Source organism: Henckelia pumila, chromosome 2 (assembly GCF_033568475.1).
Source record: "Henckelia pumila isolate YLH828 chromosome 2, ASM3356847v2, whole genome shotgun sequence".
NCBI classification, from domain to species: domain Eukaryota; kingdom Viridiplantae; phylum Streptophyta; class Magnoliopsida; order Lamiales; family Gesneriaceae; genus Henckelia; species Henckelia pumila.
Genome location: NC_133121.1, coordinates 123,355,428 through 123,372,155, shown reverse-complemented (window position 1 = coordinate 123,372,155; position 16,728 = coordinate 123,355,428). Strand labels below are relative to the sequence as shown.

Sequence of the window (16,728 nt, the reverse complement as noted above, 5' to 3'; positions counted from 1 at the left end):
ATAACTCGAAATTAGTTGTGATGGGTTATGAATCAAATAATTATTTAGCTTATTGGATTTGATCTCCTATAAAAACTTTTATAAATATCCTTGAATTTAAAAAGACGTATAAGCAGAGCTGTCAAACGAGCCAACCCATGGCGGGGCGGGTTAGCCCACCAAAAACTTATCTTTTGACGGGTTGATGGCGGGCCGACCCACCATCCTGGCGGGCTAAAAATCCTCAACCCAACCCAACCAAAGTGGGTTGCGGGTTAGGCGAGCCGGTCCGCAGGTTGGATCACGACAAATAAAAATAAACAAATAATATTATAATTAATTATAAATATCATTTCATAAATAAATATTAATAAAAATATATTAATAAAATTTTAATTATTGATTTCATGTGTGTAAATTTTATATAAAGTAATTAATACAAAAAAATCACAACTTTTATTAAAAAAATACATATATAACAATAAAAATAAAAATAAAATATTAATTTTCCAGACCTGCGACGGGCCAATCCGCGCGGGTCGCGGGCTAGACGGGTTGGCCCATCTAGGCCCACCTTTTGTTGGGTTGAAAAAATTTCAATCTCATCCACTTAAATTGTGTAGCGAACCAGGCCAACCCGACGGGGCTAACCCAAATTGACAGCTCTACCTATAAGACTATCCGGTCCCGAGTTGTTTTGAAAGAGTAACAATGGACACATAGTGACTCCTAGCAGCGTCTCAATTTGAGACGTAATTAACGGCTCATGAAATTGTTAATTGGATATGCTAAAATATCACTTGCCTATTTAGATATTTCCGACTACCCAAATCTTTACAAATTAAGCAGGTAATATAATTTTTTAGTAACATAAAAAATGATACATCTCACTCTTTCAGAAAATAATGATATCTCCTGCATAAATCAAACCAAAATGGGAATTATTTCAGAAACAAAAAAAAAATCACATATAACTTGAAATTCTTATAAAAGAAATTAAAATGCCAAAATACATTTGAATTTATATCCAAAATAAAATAAAATTCCATAGTAAATAATTTTTAAGTTTCTAATATTGTGAGTATAAAAAGGGGCTGTTCCCATCGGCATCGAAAAGGATGTATACCTCCCTCCCTCTCTCCCCGCACCAAGGCGAGAATATAAATTCAATAGCCACCGTCAATCTGATCCCTACAGTGTTCTTGCGAGATTATTTCCCGTGATTATTCTTGCAGTTTTGCTGTACTTATGGGGGATGACTATTGGAGCAATCAGCAACCGCCGCCGTATCAATCGACCACCTCGCTGAAGCGAAATCGCACGGATTTTGGTATTTAACCACTAATTTGCCCTAAATTTTCTCGCCTGTTCTATTTTGAGGGATTTGATTCTATTTACAGGCGACAACAGGTCGTAGCTTTTAATTGATGTGAACTTTTTAGGTTTACGCGAATTGATAAAAGGCAATTGCTTTATTGCATTATATTTTGATTGATTTTAACTTGTTAACCTGAATTCGTTTATGGCTATTAACTTATGGAGTTTGAAAATTTGGGTCAAATGCCACTAAACAGTTGTTTTATGTTTAGTTAAACTGAACTAAAAATTAAACTTGGGCGCATGTTTTATTTTCAACCAAACTTGGGTTTTGAAGTCGGACTTCTTAAAACTACTTTTTTTACTTGATTTCGATCTTTGATTGGATTATGTGTATCATGAAAGGTAGGTGCACTATTTTGCTTTACAGTGCATGTTATTTCATGTTTGTGCGTACATTTTCTATTGATCTTTATTTCCCCAAGTATTAGAAGACCTGAGAGCATGGTCAGCAATTTCAAGAGAGGAACAAATAGAATACATGCAAAAGAATCGTGATTAGGCCCCTTGGATCTCATTTAGTGTGGCTTCTAAGGACCTGGTGTTGCATTGTGCCCTTAGTTGGAATTTGGTCGAGCATCAACCTAAATATATATATCAATTAAGCTCGAATATATCGCAAGTGCACGAGTCAAGTAATAATATAGTGTACAAAGTACGAGTATCGTCCCACAGAGATTGATGTCTGATAAAATTACTCAAGTATTATTCTTTAGTTAATTAAGATAACATGATAATAAATTAATAAACTAAAATAAAGATGGAAAAAAAACAAAATAATAAAATTAAATTCAGAAAATAAATAAACGATTGTTAGGATCTCGGTTCACCTACCCCTTTTTCTTCTCTAATGATTGAAATTCAGTTATCAAGTCATGCTTTTGACGGAATTCCCTAATTTATCAATATACTCTGTCGAGTTATATTAATCTAATTAACAAATTGCAATAACCAAGTGTCCTTGTGTTATTTAACAATTGCAATTGCATTACGATTTGTGGAATCCTCTAGCTTTCGACCTATTGGACTATGACTATCAACATGTATCCAACCTCATATGTCTATGCTCTAGCTTTCGACCTATTGGACTATGACTATCAACATGTATCCAACCTGATATGTCTATGTAAGTTGTAGATCCATGGACTATATTACCCTATCATGTTATAAAATCTCCTTTCAGTATCAATTATAACACATAAAATCAATTCGAAGTTGATCAATTTCCAAATAATCAATAAAAACAGTAATATAATCAAAAATGCATAAAAACCAAATTCAATCTTCAAGAAAAAATCAAAACAAAGTTTTGGGGGTAGGATCCCCTAAATCCCAACAAATAAGAAAACTAGTGTTGCGATTCTTGAGTTCTTCAAGTTTCCTCCCTCTTCACGTTCTTCTCCTTGGATGGCCGCCTCCTCCCTTGCGTTTCTGATGTGTGGAACTTCGGAACCCTTTCTCACGTCTGATATGTCCCCTTTTATATGTGGTTGAAAGCCCATCCAATAAAGCCCCAAAAAATCGCAGCTTTTAATGTTAGAAAATTAATATTTTTTCAGTCTGCGTCGCGCCATGGCGCAGAAAAGTCACGCCATAGCGTGAAAATTTCTGTTTTCACTTCTTCAAAATCCTCGGTTCACGCCACGGCGCAGGAAAAATCACGCCATGGCTTGAAAAGTTCTGCCTCCAGTTTTCAGCGCGCAGTTATCTTGAAAAAATCATAACGTGAGTTCTAACCGTCGGATTGAGCTGAAATTTTGACAACATCTTCAAAGCATCTTGAAATTTAATTTGGACGGTGGAGATTTGATTTGGAGCTTCCAAAAGTTAAATTTTAATTTTTGATCAAGGCTGCTCCGTAATTCATTCTTCAAAAACCCATTTTCCTACAAAATTAACCCGGAGAGTGAAATGCTCATGCATGAGATTAATTACAAATAAAACATATAAAAACACATATGAAACCATATGAATGCATGCCAAATAGACATAAAATAATGCACACAAAATGCACTTATCAACACCCCCATACTTAAATCTTGTTCGCCCTCGAGCAAGACATGCAAAACAATATGCAAACAACTACAAAAGTAAGAATGAATCATGAACGTGCACAGCCTCCGAAAAGTTCCCACATTCAAAAATTTAAAACCACAAACTTTTGATTGTTCACAATACACTATCAGTTTAACGTAAACGTGTGTGTGTGCCATGTTATTCAAGTTTTGTGCAACTTCAAAAGAATCCATCCTAAGAATGTTTAGCGACTATGACAATTCAATCAAGTATCACAATCCAGCACTCCTTCATCCCAACAATCCCAAACAAAACATGCATTCTCTTGAGAATAATTACGTACCTCTGGATTTTGCACCCGGTTTTTTTTCTAAGCCCCAATAATTACCCGCAAACTTAGCTATAACTAAGATAGGATTCGAATTTCAATCCCCTCGTCTATAGCCCGGATGGAACTACAATTCTATTTATCCCGCAAACTTAGCTATGAAAAATTGATTAGGATTTCAACCATTTTTCAGGCCCGGATGGAATTGTTATTTTAAAATTTTGTATTAACCCCATGGACTCCGCATACTTAGTCAAGAACAAGAGATTAGGATTTCAATCCCTCGCTCGTAACCCGAATGGAGTTAACTTAATTTTCAACAAAAATTTTTTTTTCAAAAATTTTTTTTTTATAGGTATGCCCAAGATTATACATGAAAGGTCTAACAACTATTAAGAATCCAAAGACACTATCATGATCAACAAACATCTATTGTCGTGCAATGCTCAAACAAACACGAACTTCGTCAATTACTTCGCTACACTACACCAATCTAACATGCGTGCTTAATATGATTCACGATTCAACCAACAACTTCTCATGTTCAATCAAAAGCAACATTTTTTCAAAAACAATTTTTTTCAACTCTATCATCATCGGCTAACAGTCATCATTCTATTTATTCACATAACACAAACACAAAACATAATGATATGCATGAATACGAACTATATGCAATAATCTAAACCATATGAATGAAAAACATAATGACGAACGAAACAAAACTAAATAACACCTCCTCATACTTATCCAAAGCATTGCCCTCAATGCTCTAGAACAATGAACCTTAAGAGAAACGAACAAATGCAAAACAAAAATAAACACAATGAAAACAAAATAACACTCTCCTGGTCAATCATCGTGGTGTATATCCATCTGCCGCTGCTGCACCACATTTCTTAGGCCATCAATATTCCAAAATATTCACCTTGCAAATCAAAAATTTTTATGGATTAAACATGATCAACTCAATATAAAGCAACAACTAGTTAAAAACTAACACTAAAAAAATGATGTAAAAATCTTGGGTTGCCTCTCAAGTAGCGCTTGATTTTCAGTCTTCGGCTCGACCCTCAGAAGCACTCATCAAAGAGCGGTTGACGCCCAAAGTAAGTGTCATATGACACCACCAATGGGTGTTTGTTGCATGTGCCCTCAAGCTTGGCCAGATGTAAGCAATTTATGCTCGTCACCTCAACAATACTCAATAGCAGCTGATAAACATGGGAGGAGAACATCTCTGTAGGTTCTCGGAGAACAAATTCTTGTGAAATTTGTGTTGGCGGTGTATCTGCATATATTGTCGCCTTCAGAACTTCTTCCTGTTGAGGTTCAATGGGAAGAGAAGACTCAAACACCTCTTGATCTTCAGCATGAATTGATTCGCATTCCAAATCATGGTTCTCTAAGTCATCATCATCGAACCAAATTTGGGGAATCACTGTTTGAGTATCTTTCTTTACTCCATGTTCTTGGTGTTCATGGAGAATTGATATTTTGAGATTCTCTATCTTCTCCTCAAGGTGGCATCTAGAATTGTTTAGATCTTCTATAGCTCGCTCGTTCATGACCACGTACTTGCTCACCATATCCTCTAATGAATGCATGATCAATTGAGAACAAATTACCTCCTCCTCTTGAAGTTCGAATGGTTGGTCTGAAAAATCTGGGTAATAAGTATCTTGTGGGTCTTGGTGGCTCCAAATCTGTGGTGTAAGATCCCAATACCGGTGGTAGTTAAATTTTGCCATATCATCTAATATGTGTATCACACTGTCATCATCTCGGCAAAATAATGGACAACCAGTTTGCAAAGCTCCATTAATTACCCATCTCCTTGTCACTGCATCCAAACCATTAAGAAAAAATTTAAGAAGAGAATAATTGGAGAAATCATGATACCGGAATGTGTTCGCCAAATTATTGAATCTCACCCATGCTGCGTAGAATGGCTCTCCATGTTGCTGGGTAAAACTCGTAAATACTTGTCGATGGATCATCTCAAAGTATTTCACCAGATGAATTCCTGCAAAAATAAAAATAGAAAACGGTAGATAACGCAGGAATAAAATAGAATAAATAAAAAGAAAAAATTAACTAAAGAAAATAACAAAAAGTAAAATTTGTCTATTTCAATCCCCGGCAACGGCGCCAAAAACTTGGTTGAGCAAATACTACCACTGAAAATCAACCTAAATATATATATCAATTAAGCTCGAATATATCGCAAGTGCACGAGTTAAGTAATAATATAGTGTATAAAGTACGAGTATCGTCCCACAGAGATTGATGTCTGACAAAATTACTCAAGTATTATTCTTTAGTTAATTAAGATAACATGATAATAAATTAATAAACTAAAATAAAAGATGGAAAAAAAACAAAATAATAAAATTAAATTCAAAAAATAAATAAACGATTGTTAGGATCTCGGTTCACCTACCTCTTTTTCTTCTCTATTGATTGAAATTCAGTTCTCAAGTCATGCTTGTGACGGAATTCCCTAATCTATCAATATACTCTGTCGAGTTATATTAATCTAATTAACAAATTGCAATAACCAAGTGTCCTTGTGTTATTTAACAATTGCAATTGCATTACGATTTGTGGAATCCTCTAGCTTTCGACCTATTGGACTATGACTATCAACATGTATTCAACCTCATATGTCTATGTAAGTTGTAGATCCATGGACTATATTACCCTATCATGTTATAAAATCTACTTTCAGTATCAATTATAACACATAAAATCAATTCGAAGTTGATCAATCTCCAAATAATCAATAAAAACAGTAATATAATCAAGAATGCATAAAAACCAAATTCAATCTTCAAGAAGAAATCAAAACAAAGTTTTGGGGGTAGGATCCCCTAAATCCCAACAAATATAAAAGAAAGAAGAGAAAACTAGTGTTGCGATTCTTGAGTTCTTCAAGTTTCCTCCCTCTTCACGTTCTTCTCCTTGGATGCCCGCCTCCTCCCTTGCGTTTCTGATGTGTGGAACTTCGGAACCCTTCCTCCCTTGCGTTTCTGATGTGTGGAACTTCGGAACCCTTTCTCACGTCTGATATGTCCCCTTTTATATGTTGTTGAAAGCCCATCCAATAAAGCCCCAAAAAATCGCAACTTTTAATGTTAGAAAATTAATATTTTTTCAGTCTGCGTCGCGCCATGGCGCAGAAAAGTCACGCCATAGCGTGAAAAGTTATGTTTTCACTTCTTCAAAATCCTCGGTTCACGCCACGGCGCAGAAAAAATCACGCCATGGCTTGAAAAGTTCTGCCTCCAGTTTTCAGCACGCAGTTATCTTGAAAAAATCATAACGTGAGTTCTAACCGTCGGATTGAGCTAAAATTTTGACAACATCTTCAAAACATCTTGAAATTTAATTTGGACGGTGGAGATTTGATTTGGAGCTTCCAAAAGTTAAATTTTAATTTTTGATCAAGGCTGCTTTGTAATTCATTCTTCAAAAACCCATTTTCCTACAAAATTAACCCGGAGAGTGAAATGCTCATGCATGAGATTAATTACAAATAAAACATATAAAAACACACATGAAACCATATGAATGCATGCCAAATAGACATAAAATAATGCACACAAAATGCACTTATCAGAATTCAACTCTAATTTATTAGAAGTTCAATTTGCGCATATATTTTCTACACCATGGGTGTTGAAACAAGTTTGATATAGCAGGACAGAAGCATCGACGGTGACAAAATTTCAGCTGTGACTAATTCTCAGGAATCTAATCTTTGTTCTGATAATATTGCTTTGATCCATACAATGCCAATTTTTATATTGATGAGAAGAATCTGTAATTAGGAAACTTTTGGCTGGGTATAATATAAGTGTAACATCCTAGTTTTATACCCCTATGAGTATGGACGCTCTCTGCGTTGTATCTAGTTTGCCTAAAGTAGAGCAGATTCTCAGTTCATCCTTTTTTAGTTGTAAATTTTTGTAAACATCAAATCTCTTTTCTTATGTATAGAAGTTAAAGTGACATTAGAGAAAGTTACTTGATTTTTTTTTTTGCTTTCCAATTTTTTAATCCCGGTGTAGAGAGTGTTGGCGAGGTAAATTCTCAGAGCCACTTGTGTGCCTGAGTACTGGAAATTATCATCGTGGAAGGAGTATAAATTGAGGGAATTTGACTAATTAGCAAAATGTACCGTTCCCTTCCTGTTCCTGATATTATTACACCTTTCGGGTGAGAATTTTAATCAAAGAACTGTGCTATATATATACCAAGCTGATGTATCTGCTTTAGGATTACAAAAACTCGGCAAAGCCGGTGATAAGGCTGGATATTTAATCTGTCAGGCCCTTGTGATCCAAACCAAATGGAGCTTCTTTTCAACATGATTAATTTAACATCATTACTGTTAACTCTTCCGGGACTTCTGAAGCCTAGTTTTCTCTCTATTGTCTGCAAATCACGTAAATGTTTATGTTGAATTAAAATTTATGATTTGAAAGTTTGACCCGACCTTTGTACCAAGAGTTTTGCCCTGTACTGTTGGACCTAATAGATAATTTGATTAATTGGCCAATTATGTTTCCGCTTTTTATCTGGTTCAGAGAAATCACAAGCACAAAACTCTTTCCAGACTTTCAAAATTTGTAATTCTTAGAAAATGTGTGCGGCAACATACAGGAACCGTGGCAAATCACATTGGCTTATGTGAAGACACAGATGAAGATGCTTCTATAATGTTTTAAATAGAAGACTACTTATTGCATGTAGTTCTTTTGTTAAAGTTAAACATGTTTTTTTTTCTTACCATTGTAGATCTTCCACCAATTGTGGGGAACTTCACTTCTGAAATTCTTTCCCAGAATCATGATCTAGATGTATCTAGACCAATAAAGGACACAAAATCAATAGGGTCGGCATATGACAATTATCTTCGTAGTTCGGTAAAGCTACCTTCTAATATTTTTCGTTTTTGTGTGCGCGCGCGCGTGCCTGCATGCGTGAGTTTAAATTTTTGTTTTTCCAGCAATTACAATCTGAGGAAGGAAGTCAGTATGGTCAAATGGGGCTTGGAAATGCTGCTGGTAGAGTTATCCCTGCTTTCCATCTACAGGATCATCTTGCAATAAAGCATCTGGAAGACGTGGCTCCTGAACTAGCACTAAATGATAGAAGCACTGGTTTTGGTCCACCTCCAATAAATAGAATTACCGTACCCCGGGAAATTATACCACTGCCTCCTGATGCTTCTAGTACACTGTACATTGAGGGGCTACCTCCTAACAGTACACGGCGGGAAGTGGCTCGTATCCTTTGAGTGGTCACAATTATATTGACTTTTTCCCCTACGGTTGCATTCTTCGATTTTGGTACATTCTCCTACCTGTTCTTCATTCTTTAACTTCCATAGATATTTTTCGCCCTTTTGTCGGGTACAAAGAAGTAAGGCTTGTAAGAAAGGAATCAAAACATGTAAGTAGGCGTTTCCAAGATCTCTTATACTAAAACTTAAAATTTCTTCAAGGCCATTTTTATTCATTCACACATACATGAGGTTTTGATTGACGCTTATATATGCAGCGAGGTGGAGATCCTCTTATTCTTTGCTTTGTTGATTTCGGAGACCCGGCTTGTGCAGCAACTGCTTTGAGTGCGTTGCAAGGTGATTTACCTTTTATTTTAAGTAAAATGCCTTTTCTTTTTAAAATATCAATTATGCACGATTTTCCGGTGTTCCTTGGATCTTTATTCCAACAACTTCTGACGTCTGTCTGTTTGAAAAATAATTGGGGTAATTAGTTATTGCAAAATATAAATTGTTGACGACAATTAATTTTGCTACAAGTATATAATGCTGGAAAGGTATGCCACTCTTAACAACAGGTACCCATGTTATAGTTTCCGCTCTTAAGTAAATATTGGCATCTTTGATTGTTTATGCAGGTTATAAGGTGGATGAAGAAGATCCGGATTCTCCTTACTTGCGTCTGCAGTTCTCAAAAGCTCCTGGGCGGAGGTCGGCCCCTGGATCTCGCGGGAGGCGATGAGCACTGATAACTCTTCCTTCTACAGCATGTTCTGTAAAGACATGAAACTTATTTAGATGGAAGATAGTGTCAATATAAGTTTATAACTTTGCATCTTGCAATTTAGAAATGGATGTGTGGCTGTATGATTTCATCTCTTTTTATTTGCTGGTGGCAATATGTTATGTTGTATGATTTCTAGTATATTGAAAATCCATCTTTATTTAATGATTTCCAATACAATGAAAATCCATCTTTTTTTTTTTTAAGTTGATAATTTTCATAAACACGTATTGTTATTCTGCTTGAATAGGGGTCTCTAACATAATTATTAATAAAATGTTGGCGTATCCTACGGAACGCTCCACCATTAACCAACCATTAACCAACAATACGCTTTTTTAAATTGTTATTATAATTTATTTCTGTTGCCCTTTGAGATATTTTAACCAAAATTTTCCTTAATTAATCAAATTATGAATATTTGAATTATTGATTAATTAGTGTGGAAAATATATTTCGTAGCTTATTGGATGTAGTCATTATTAATTACTAAGAAAATTTCAAGTCGTGATATTATAAGTTAAATATATATATAATTAAAAATATATTATATATTTCGTTATTACATTTTAAATTTTGAATTTGTTGATATCTGGTTCTTTGCTTCCTAAAGAAAATTTATGGATCCGCTTCTGATTTTGAGTAGTTCTATCAATTTTGGTTTGGAATATAAGTAAGCTTTGGATTGATCAAGTTTTTATATGAACTCCCAGTGCCATCTCAAGTATAAATATTTAGGGAGAACTCAGCAACCTAGGTATGACAGTAACTTTTTGAAAGGAAATTTTCATGTTTTTTTTTCTAAAAAATATATATATACTTTAAACATAACATCTTTATACAAACATCTGCGAGGCACCACTTCCATAAATTTTATTGATATCGGCATATTCTCTCAATTTACATGCAAATCTAACCCGAGACTGTTTTCCATTAGTTATGATCTCTGATCTAAAAGGTGTCGACTAAGCGATCACCAAATGCCTCCATTTTTAGAAAACCGATGGCTCTAGATGGTGTTGAAAAAATGAACCATCTACGCAAGCTCAAAACCCCTCTAAGCATGTAACAAACTACCTGGACATTTGAATTTTTTAAAAAGAAATAATAATTTAAAAATATTAATAATTTCTTTTTTTAAAAAAATGGTCGAACAAATTTATACATATTTTATATGCTCAAAAAATATATATACATATTTTTTTGACGCACATAAAAAATATACGCAAATTAATAAACATTGTTGAAAAAATATTAAGAAAATGTTGAACATATTCATGCATAGGTTTTTATTAATTTTTGATATATTTATATAATTAATTAATATATTTTTAGAAAACGGCCTAAACACCGTCTACCTACCGTCTAACGCTTTTTAAAAGGTCAGTGCTTATAGAATACAACAACAATTTCTAACATTGATTTGAGTGAAACCTGCTCACATATATATTTGTCTTCTAAATTTTGGGAAGTGGTGGAAAGATAACATGCACTTCCACCTTAACTGACAAGCATGTTTTAGCTGCCTTCAAATGATAATACCAGGTAACCTTTCAAAATCTTCAGAGCCACCAGGCAAATAACATATAGAGGATCGCACAATTTACAAGCGGTTTTCCTAGAGAAGCACTTGAACTATAAGCAATCTCAAACACTACCTTAATTGCACTGCCACTGGATCAAGCTGTTCTGAGTGGCGGTGAAACCAAAATAACAATATCACCTCTTACGAAAAGAAATGGCACCGTTCGCCTTGTGGTCTGAAAAAGGTAATCAAAGTTATCATAAGAAGAATTTAGGATAACTTACTGAAATAAATATGAATTCGATTGACATTTTAAGTTCAGTAAGAGCAAATAAAGAAAATATACAAGTTGTGAATTGTGATTGACCTGCTCGGGCAAAGAAATCAATAAATAGCAAACCAAAAAATGAGTTGATTTCACTATTAACATTCTTTCCATATAACAAAACCAAAACATAAAATTTTCTTGAACCATCATATTCACTTAAGTTGTCCTTGCATGGAGGACGTGCTTTGAATGAAGAATTTAATTTGAGGAGAGGTTTGAAGAATTAAATTGAAATGATAACCATATTGGGTGACTTAAAATTCACATAATTACATTGCACCTACATGGATTAGTAAGGGACTAAGGATCAACATAAACTCATCCAAACAATTAAATGCAATTAAAATTTATGGTTTGAAATCTATAGCTAAATCATTCCATCCAAGCGCAAACTTAGGTTGTGCTATGAGTGATTTGAGTTTTGGATAAGATTTGGTGGTCGAATTACAAATAACTCAAATGAATGGGTTTTGAATTCTCATAGACGTGAAATGTTTAAAATGAAAAGGGACAATTTCAATTCAATATGGTACAAATGCATCCGCATAAGTGTGATAATCCTTCTATTCAAACATACCCTTGGTAATTTCTTTATAAGAAACCAACTTATCATATGTACATACATATATAGCATACCCTGACAATTTCTTCATAAGTTTCATCATCAATCTCAACTGAAGTCACAATTTCTTCCACATCTCCAAGAATCATATTTAAATGCTGATCATAAGCCTGCCAAGTTCACATCACAAGCAAGAATAAGATATTCCTCTTTCAACCAGCAATGAGAAATCTAAGCACCATGTTCATTTGCTACGAGAGTCGAACCACAAATGAGATAGCAAACGACGTAAATAAGAATATTTGTATAAGATATCAATTTAAAACCAAGGAATTTTATGATCACCACACGTGAATATACCAAGTCTTACTAAGGCCAGGTAGGGAGTCGGGAATGTCCGAACAGACACACACAACATGGAACCATCGTTTGAGACACCATGTATGGTACATGGGTAAGATTTAAAGAAATGTATTTATGATAGACATTAGCATCAAACCACATATAAAGAACACCCAACATTCCTGGGATACAATACAGATTTTATTGCCTACTTGAACTTCATCACGATACACACATCTCATTTCCTTTGAGAATTCAATTGCCAATGAGTCAGGGATAGTTATCTATCTATTCAATATTATAAGTATTGTTAAAAAAAAAAAAAATCAATCCTTTCCCTTCTTCTCCATTACCGCAAAGGCCTAAAATCGATGGCAGTGATTTATCAGGGGCTCCAGAGACATAAGAGTCTAAATTAACAATACATGATAAAGTTCATACAAGAATCGAAACATTTTCAAGAGGATGAACTAATGAGTCATGGAGTTTAAAAATTCGAATGAAACACCATAACCAACAACAATATAATTGAAGCAGGTTTCCTTTAACCGATCAACGAAAAATTATAAAAATCCCATGGTTTCATGAACACACCACACCACCCACAAAATTCAGCTCCTCAGATGTCTTCGGGCATGGGGGATGGATTAAAATGATAGAAATAGCTGGAGTGTTTCAAGATCGAATATTTAAACAAGTTTCTATCACATGGATACGAGCTACCTCTCATTCCAAAGACCAGAGAGACATGCTTCGGACAAGACGATACACCATAACAGACTCTAAGAAAACAATGAGCTGGAGCAACTTCAAGGTTGCAACTTTTTATGGCAGATACATGAAAGATGATAGCAAAATTGAAAACCCTTTTTCTTGAGGCAACAATGTAAACAAAAAATGCATGCAAAAATCCAAAATAGACGCAGAGAGAAAGAACAGACGTGGAGCTTGCCGCGAAGCTCACGGTCATAGCGGAGCTTGACGTAGATGCGCTCGTCCAGGCTGAGACGAATAAGGTCCAACGGTTCCCTCACTGTGCTCTCCTCTTCATTCCCCATTTCTCCCTTCTTCGATTTTCCTCTTTCCCTCCGCTCCGCTCCGCTAGTTCCCGTCTGCTAAAACCCTTCACTTTCAAAGGGCGTTTTGCAATTCACACCCTCGAAATACATATATTTACACCAGAGAATGCTCCCACAAAAATAAAATTTTAAAATTTAACATTAATTCATAAAATCCAATCTCAAATGCATAAATTAAAAAGTAAGATCCACGGCAAAATAAATGCAGAGGGGAAAGCTTTGCCATCCCACTCACTACCAACGGTCCCTCTTCATGTTATTTTATTTTTTGTATGTGATATATTGTTTATATGATATACATCGAGGATTTTTCAGCTTTCCAACAATATTTTTCCATCATGTTATTGGGTTTTAGTTGTTTTTTTTATTTTTTGCATAACTAAAACACGGTATCGGGTTTTAGTGGTCGGAACGAGTTGAACATCATTGGTTGGACAGCTGAAATTTCTCTATATATACATATACAAGGAGGATGGTTACATTACAAATTTAGTTTGACTTTATAAAGTTTACTAAGGAATGATCAAATGAATTTATCTCACTTTTAAACAGTATATAAAGACACCGTTTTGTTCATCATATTACTAATATATATATAACTATCTCATCTCATTAGTTCTTCTCATCATATTATTTATCTATATATTAACTATTTATTTTACATCAATCAAATCATTAATTATTTATCTTACATCAATCAAATCATTGAATTTAAATTACTATATTACCCCTTATAAATAATATATTTTTTATGTTATTTATTGTTAAAATGACAAAATAGTCATTTAATATTTTTATATAAAATTTAATCAATCAAATCAAATAAACTATAATCTATCAATCAAATTTAATACTATTTTAACTATCATTTCTTATTTATTTTTTATTACATTATATTACTTATCTATATATTACTTATATCAAATCTCAAACCAAACGATGCCAAATAGTATTATGAATTAAATGAAATCGATCGATTTTGAGTTTCATATTGTATTTTTGTTTTTTCAGTCAAAAAGTATTTTAAGAAATAATAACTTTTATTATTCAAACATACCTATATTGGGCATTCCTTTGAATTTATAGGAATTATTATAATTCATTCAGGGACGGACCAACAGTAGGGGCTGGACTGGGCTTATAGGAATTATTATAATTCATTTAGCCCAGTCTAGCCCCCACCCTTAGCCCATATATTAATATATGTGTATATTATGTGTATATTTTTAAAGTTCAATATAATGTATTTTTTTTTTCCTTTTTGGGCTCTTTCAAAATTTTTTATTTTGGGCTCTTTCAATGTTTGATATAGACTAATAATATTTTATGTTTTGGGTTCTTGCTAACATATTTTTTCTGTTTTGGGGTATTTTAACTTTGATTTGGACTAACTAAATTTTCAAATGGAGTTTGAGAAATTTCAATTATATTATATTAATTATTAATTATATTATAAAGATAATTAATTAAAAAAATTAGACAAGTATCATCCGTATATTACATTTCAAATGGAAAATGCTTTATTTTTTTAAAAAAAAATTGTGTAATGATATAATCTAATATTCTCTATTAAGTTTAGGGGAGCTTTTTATTTTTTATATCATTATTATTATATTGATATTTAATAAAATTAAAAACTTATGAAAAACTAAATGATATATAAATTTAAAGAGTTAATTATATTATATAAATATATATATATATATATATATATATATATATATAATATATTAGAATATTCAATGTCCCCTTAAAAAAAAAGAATTCAATGTCTATAATTTTTTTTACCTAAAATTTAGTCCCTTTGAAGAAAAATCCTAGTTACGTCCCTTGAATTCATTGAAGTATTTTAAGAAATAATAACTTTTATTATTCAAACATACCTATATTGGGCATTTCTTTAAATTTATAGGAATTATTATAATTCATTCCGGGACGGACCAACAGTAGGGGCTTCTAGCCCCCACCCTTAGCCCATATATTAATATATGTGTATATTATGTGTATATTTTTAAGGTCCAATATAATGTATTTTTTTTCCTTTTTGGGCTCTTTCAAAATTTTTTATTTTGGGCTCTTTCAATGTTTGATATAGACTAATAATATTTTTTGTTTTGGGTTCTTGCTAACATATTTTTTCTGTTTTGGGGTATTTTAACTTTGATTTGGACTAACTAAATTTTCAAATGAAGTTTGAGAAATTATAATTATATTATATTAATTATTAATTATATTATAAAGATAATTAATTAAAAAAATTAGACAAGTATCATCCTATATTACATTTCAAATGGAAAATGCTTTATTTTTTTTAAAAAAAATTGTGTAATGATATAATCTAATATTCTCTGTTAAGTTTAGGAGAGCTTTTTATTTTTTATATCATTATTATTATATTGATATTTAATAAAATTAAAAACTTATGAAAAACTAAATGATATATAAATTTAAAGAGTTAATTAGATTATATAAACATATATATATATATATATAATATAATAGATTAGAATATTCAATGTCCCCTAAAAAAAAAAAAGAATTCAATGTCTATAATTTTTTTTACCTAAAATTTAGCCCCTTTGAAGAAAAATCCTAGTTACGTCCCTGAATTCATTGATGTTTCATCCACCTAAAACTATTGATTTGACTTTTTAATATTCATTTGTATATGATTTTATTTGATAAGGTAGAACATGTCTTTCATATTTTTTTTGTTGTTTTTTTTCACATATTTATTTGATCGAGTGATGATCGAGATTTAATCTCTTATTTTATTTAATCCCTAGTGTGGAGTGTTTTGACGTACGTATTACGTGTTCATATGGTATTCAATTTTTTTAAAAATTTTCATAGTTTAAATTATAAAAAGACAAAAAAAAAATGATGAAATCATAATGAAAAAATAAACAGGCTAGACCAAAACCATACCATCGGACAAAATGGAGGTTAGTAGTAGTAGTAGATAGATAGATTATTATAATTATTATTATTTATGTAAGGAAACTAATTTATTGAGAAAATGGACATTTAATAATTGGATTTTTTTAAAACTGAAAAATATAGAAATATAACAAATGGCACACCATGCACCTAACCAACAAGAAGTGAAATGAAG

The 16,728-nt window shown here is 32.7% G+C and overlaps 3 protein-coding genes across 3 annotated transcripts; 1 reads left to right on the top strand and 2 right to left on the bottom strand.

Moving 5' to 3' along the window:
- Nucleotides 1-1,088: 1,088 nt before the first annotated feature.
- Nucleotides 1,089-9,983, top strand: LOC140883363 (RNA-binding protein 2-like). The gene is made up of 6 exons (XM_073289802.1): nucleotides 1,089-1,309; nucleotides 8,504-8,631; nucleotides 8,715-8,994; nucleotides 9,099-9,160; nucleotides 9,269-9,350; nucleotides 9,632-9,983. Exons 1-6 carry the CDS (start codon nucleotides 1,228-1,230, stop codon nucleotides 9,733-9,735), a joined length of 738 nt encoding a protein of 245 aa, XP_073145903.1. The 5' UTR covers nucleotides 1,089-1,227; the 3' UTR covers nucleotides 9,736-9,983.
- On the bottom strand, nucleotides 1,344-8,483 carry LOC140883362 (uncharacterized). Its single transcript, XM_073289801.1, has 2 exons — nucleotides 5,635-8,483; nucleotides 1,344-5,543 (listed from the first exon to the last, which is right to left on the bottom strand). Exons 1-2 carry the CDS (start codon nucleotides 5,636-5,638, stop codon nucleotides 4,774-4,776), a joined length of 774 nt encoding a protein of 257 aa, XP_073145902.1. The 5' UTR covers nucleotides 5,639-8,483; the 3' UTR covers nucleotides 1,344-4,773.
- A 1,310-nt stretch (nucleotides 9,984-11,293) lies between the features above and the next one.
- Nucleotides 11,294-13,813, bottom strand: LOC140883941 (sm-like protein LSM3B). The gene is made up of 3 exons (XM_073290565.1): nucleotides 13,476-13,813; nucleotides 12,267-12,362; nucleotides 11,294-11,537 (listed from the first exon to the last, which is right to left on the bottom strand). The coding sequence occupies exons 1-3, from the start codon at nucleotides 13,590-13,592 to the stop codon at nucleotides 11,457-11,459; spliced, it is 294 nt and encodes a 97-aa protein (XP_073146666.1). The 5' UTR covers nucleotides 13,593-13,813; the 3' UTR covers nucleotides 11,294-11,456.
- Between the last annotated feature and the right edge of the window lie 2,915 nt (nucleotides 13,814-16,728).

Bases quoted from the DNA above. Each gene is read 5' to 3' on its own strand.
- LOC140883363 (XM_073289802.1), top strand. From the start codon at position 1,228: ATGGGGGATGACTATTGGAGCAATCAGCAACCGCCGCCGTATCAATCG. The intron at 8,632-8,714 runs GTAAAGCTACCT...TTGTTTTTCCAG, and splicing joins ACAATTATCTTCGTAGTTCG to CAATTACAATCTGAGGAAGG. The intron at 9,161-9,268 runs GTAAGTAGGCGT...TTATATATGCAG, and splicing joins TAAGAAAGGAATCAAAACAT to CGAGGTGGAGATCCTCTTAT.
- LOC140883941 (XM_073290565.1), bottom strand. From the start codon at position 13,592: ATGGGGAATGAAGAGGAGAGCACAGTGAGGGAACCGTTGGACCTTATT. The intron at 12,363-13,475 runs GTCTGTTCTTTC...TGAACTTGGCAG, and splicing joins AGCTTCGCGGCAAGCTCCAC to GCTTATGATCAGCATTTAAA. The intron at 11,538-12,266 runs GTATGCTATATA...TACCTTTTTCAG, and splicing joins CTTATGAAGAAATTGTCAGG to ACCACAAGGCGAACGGTGCC.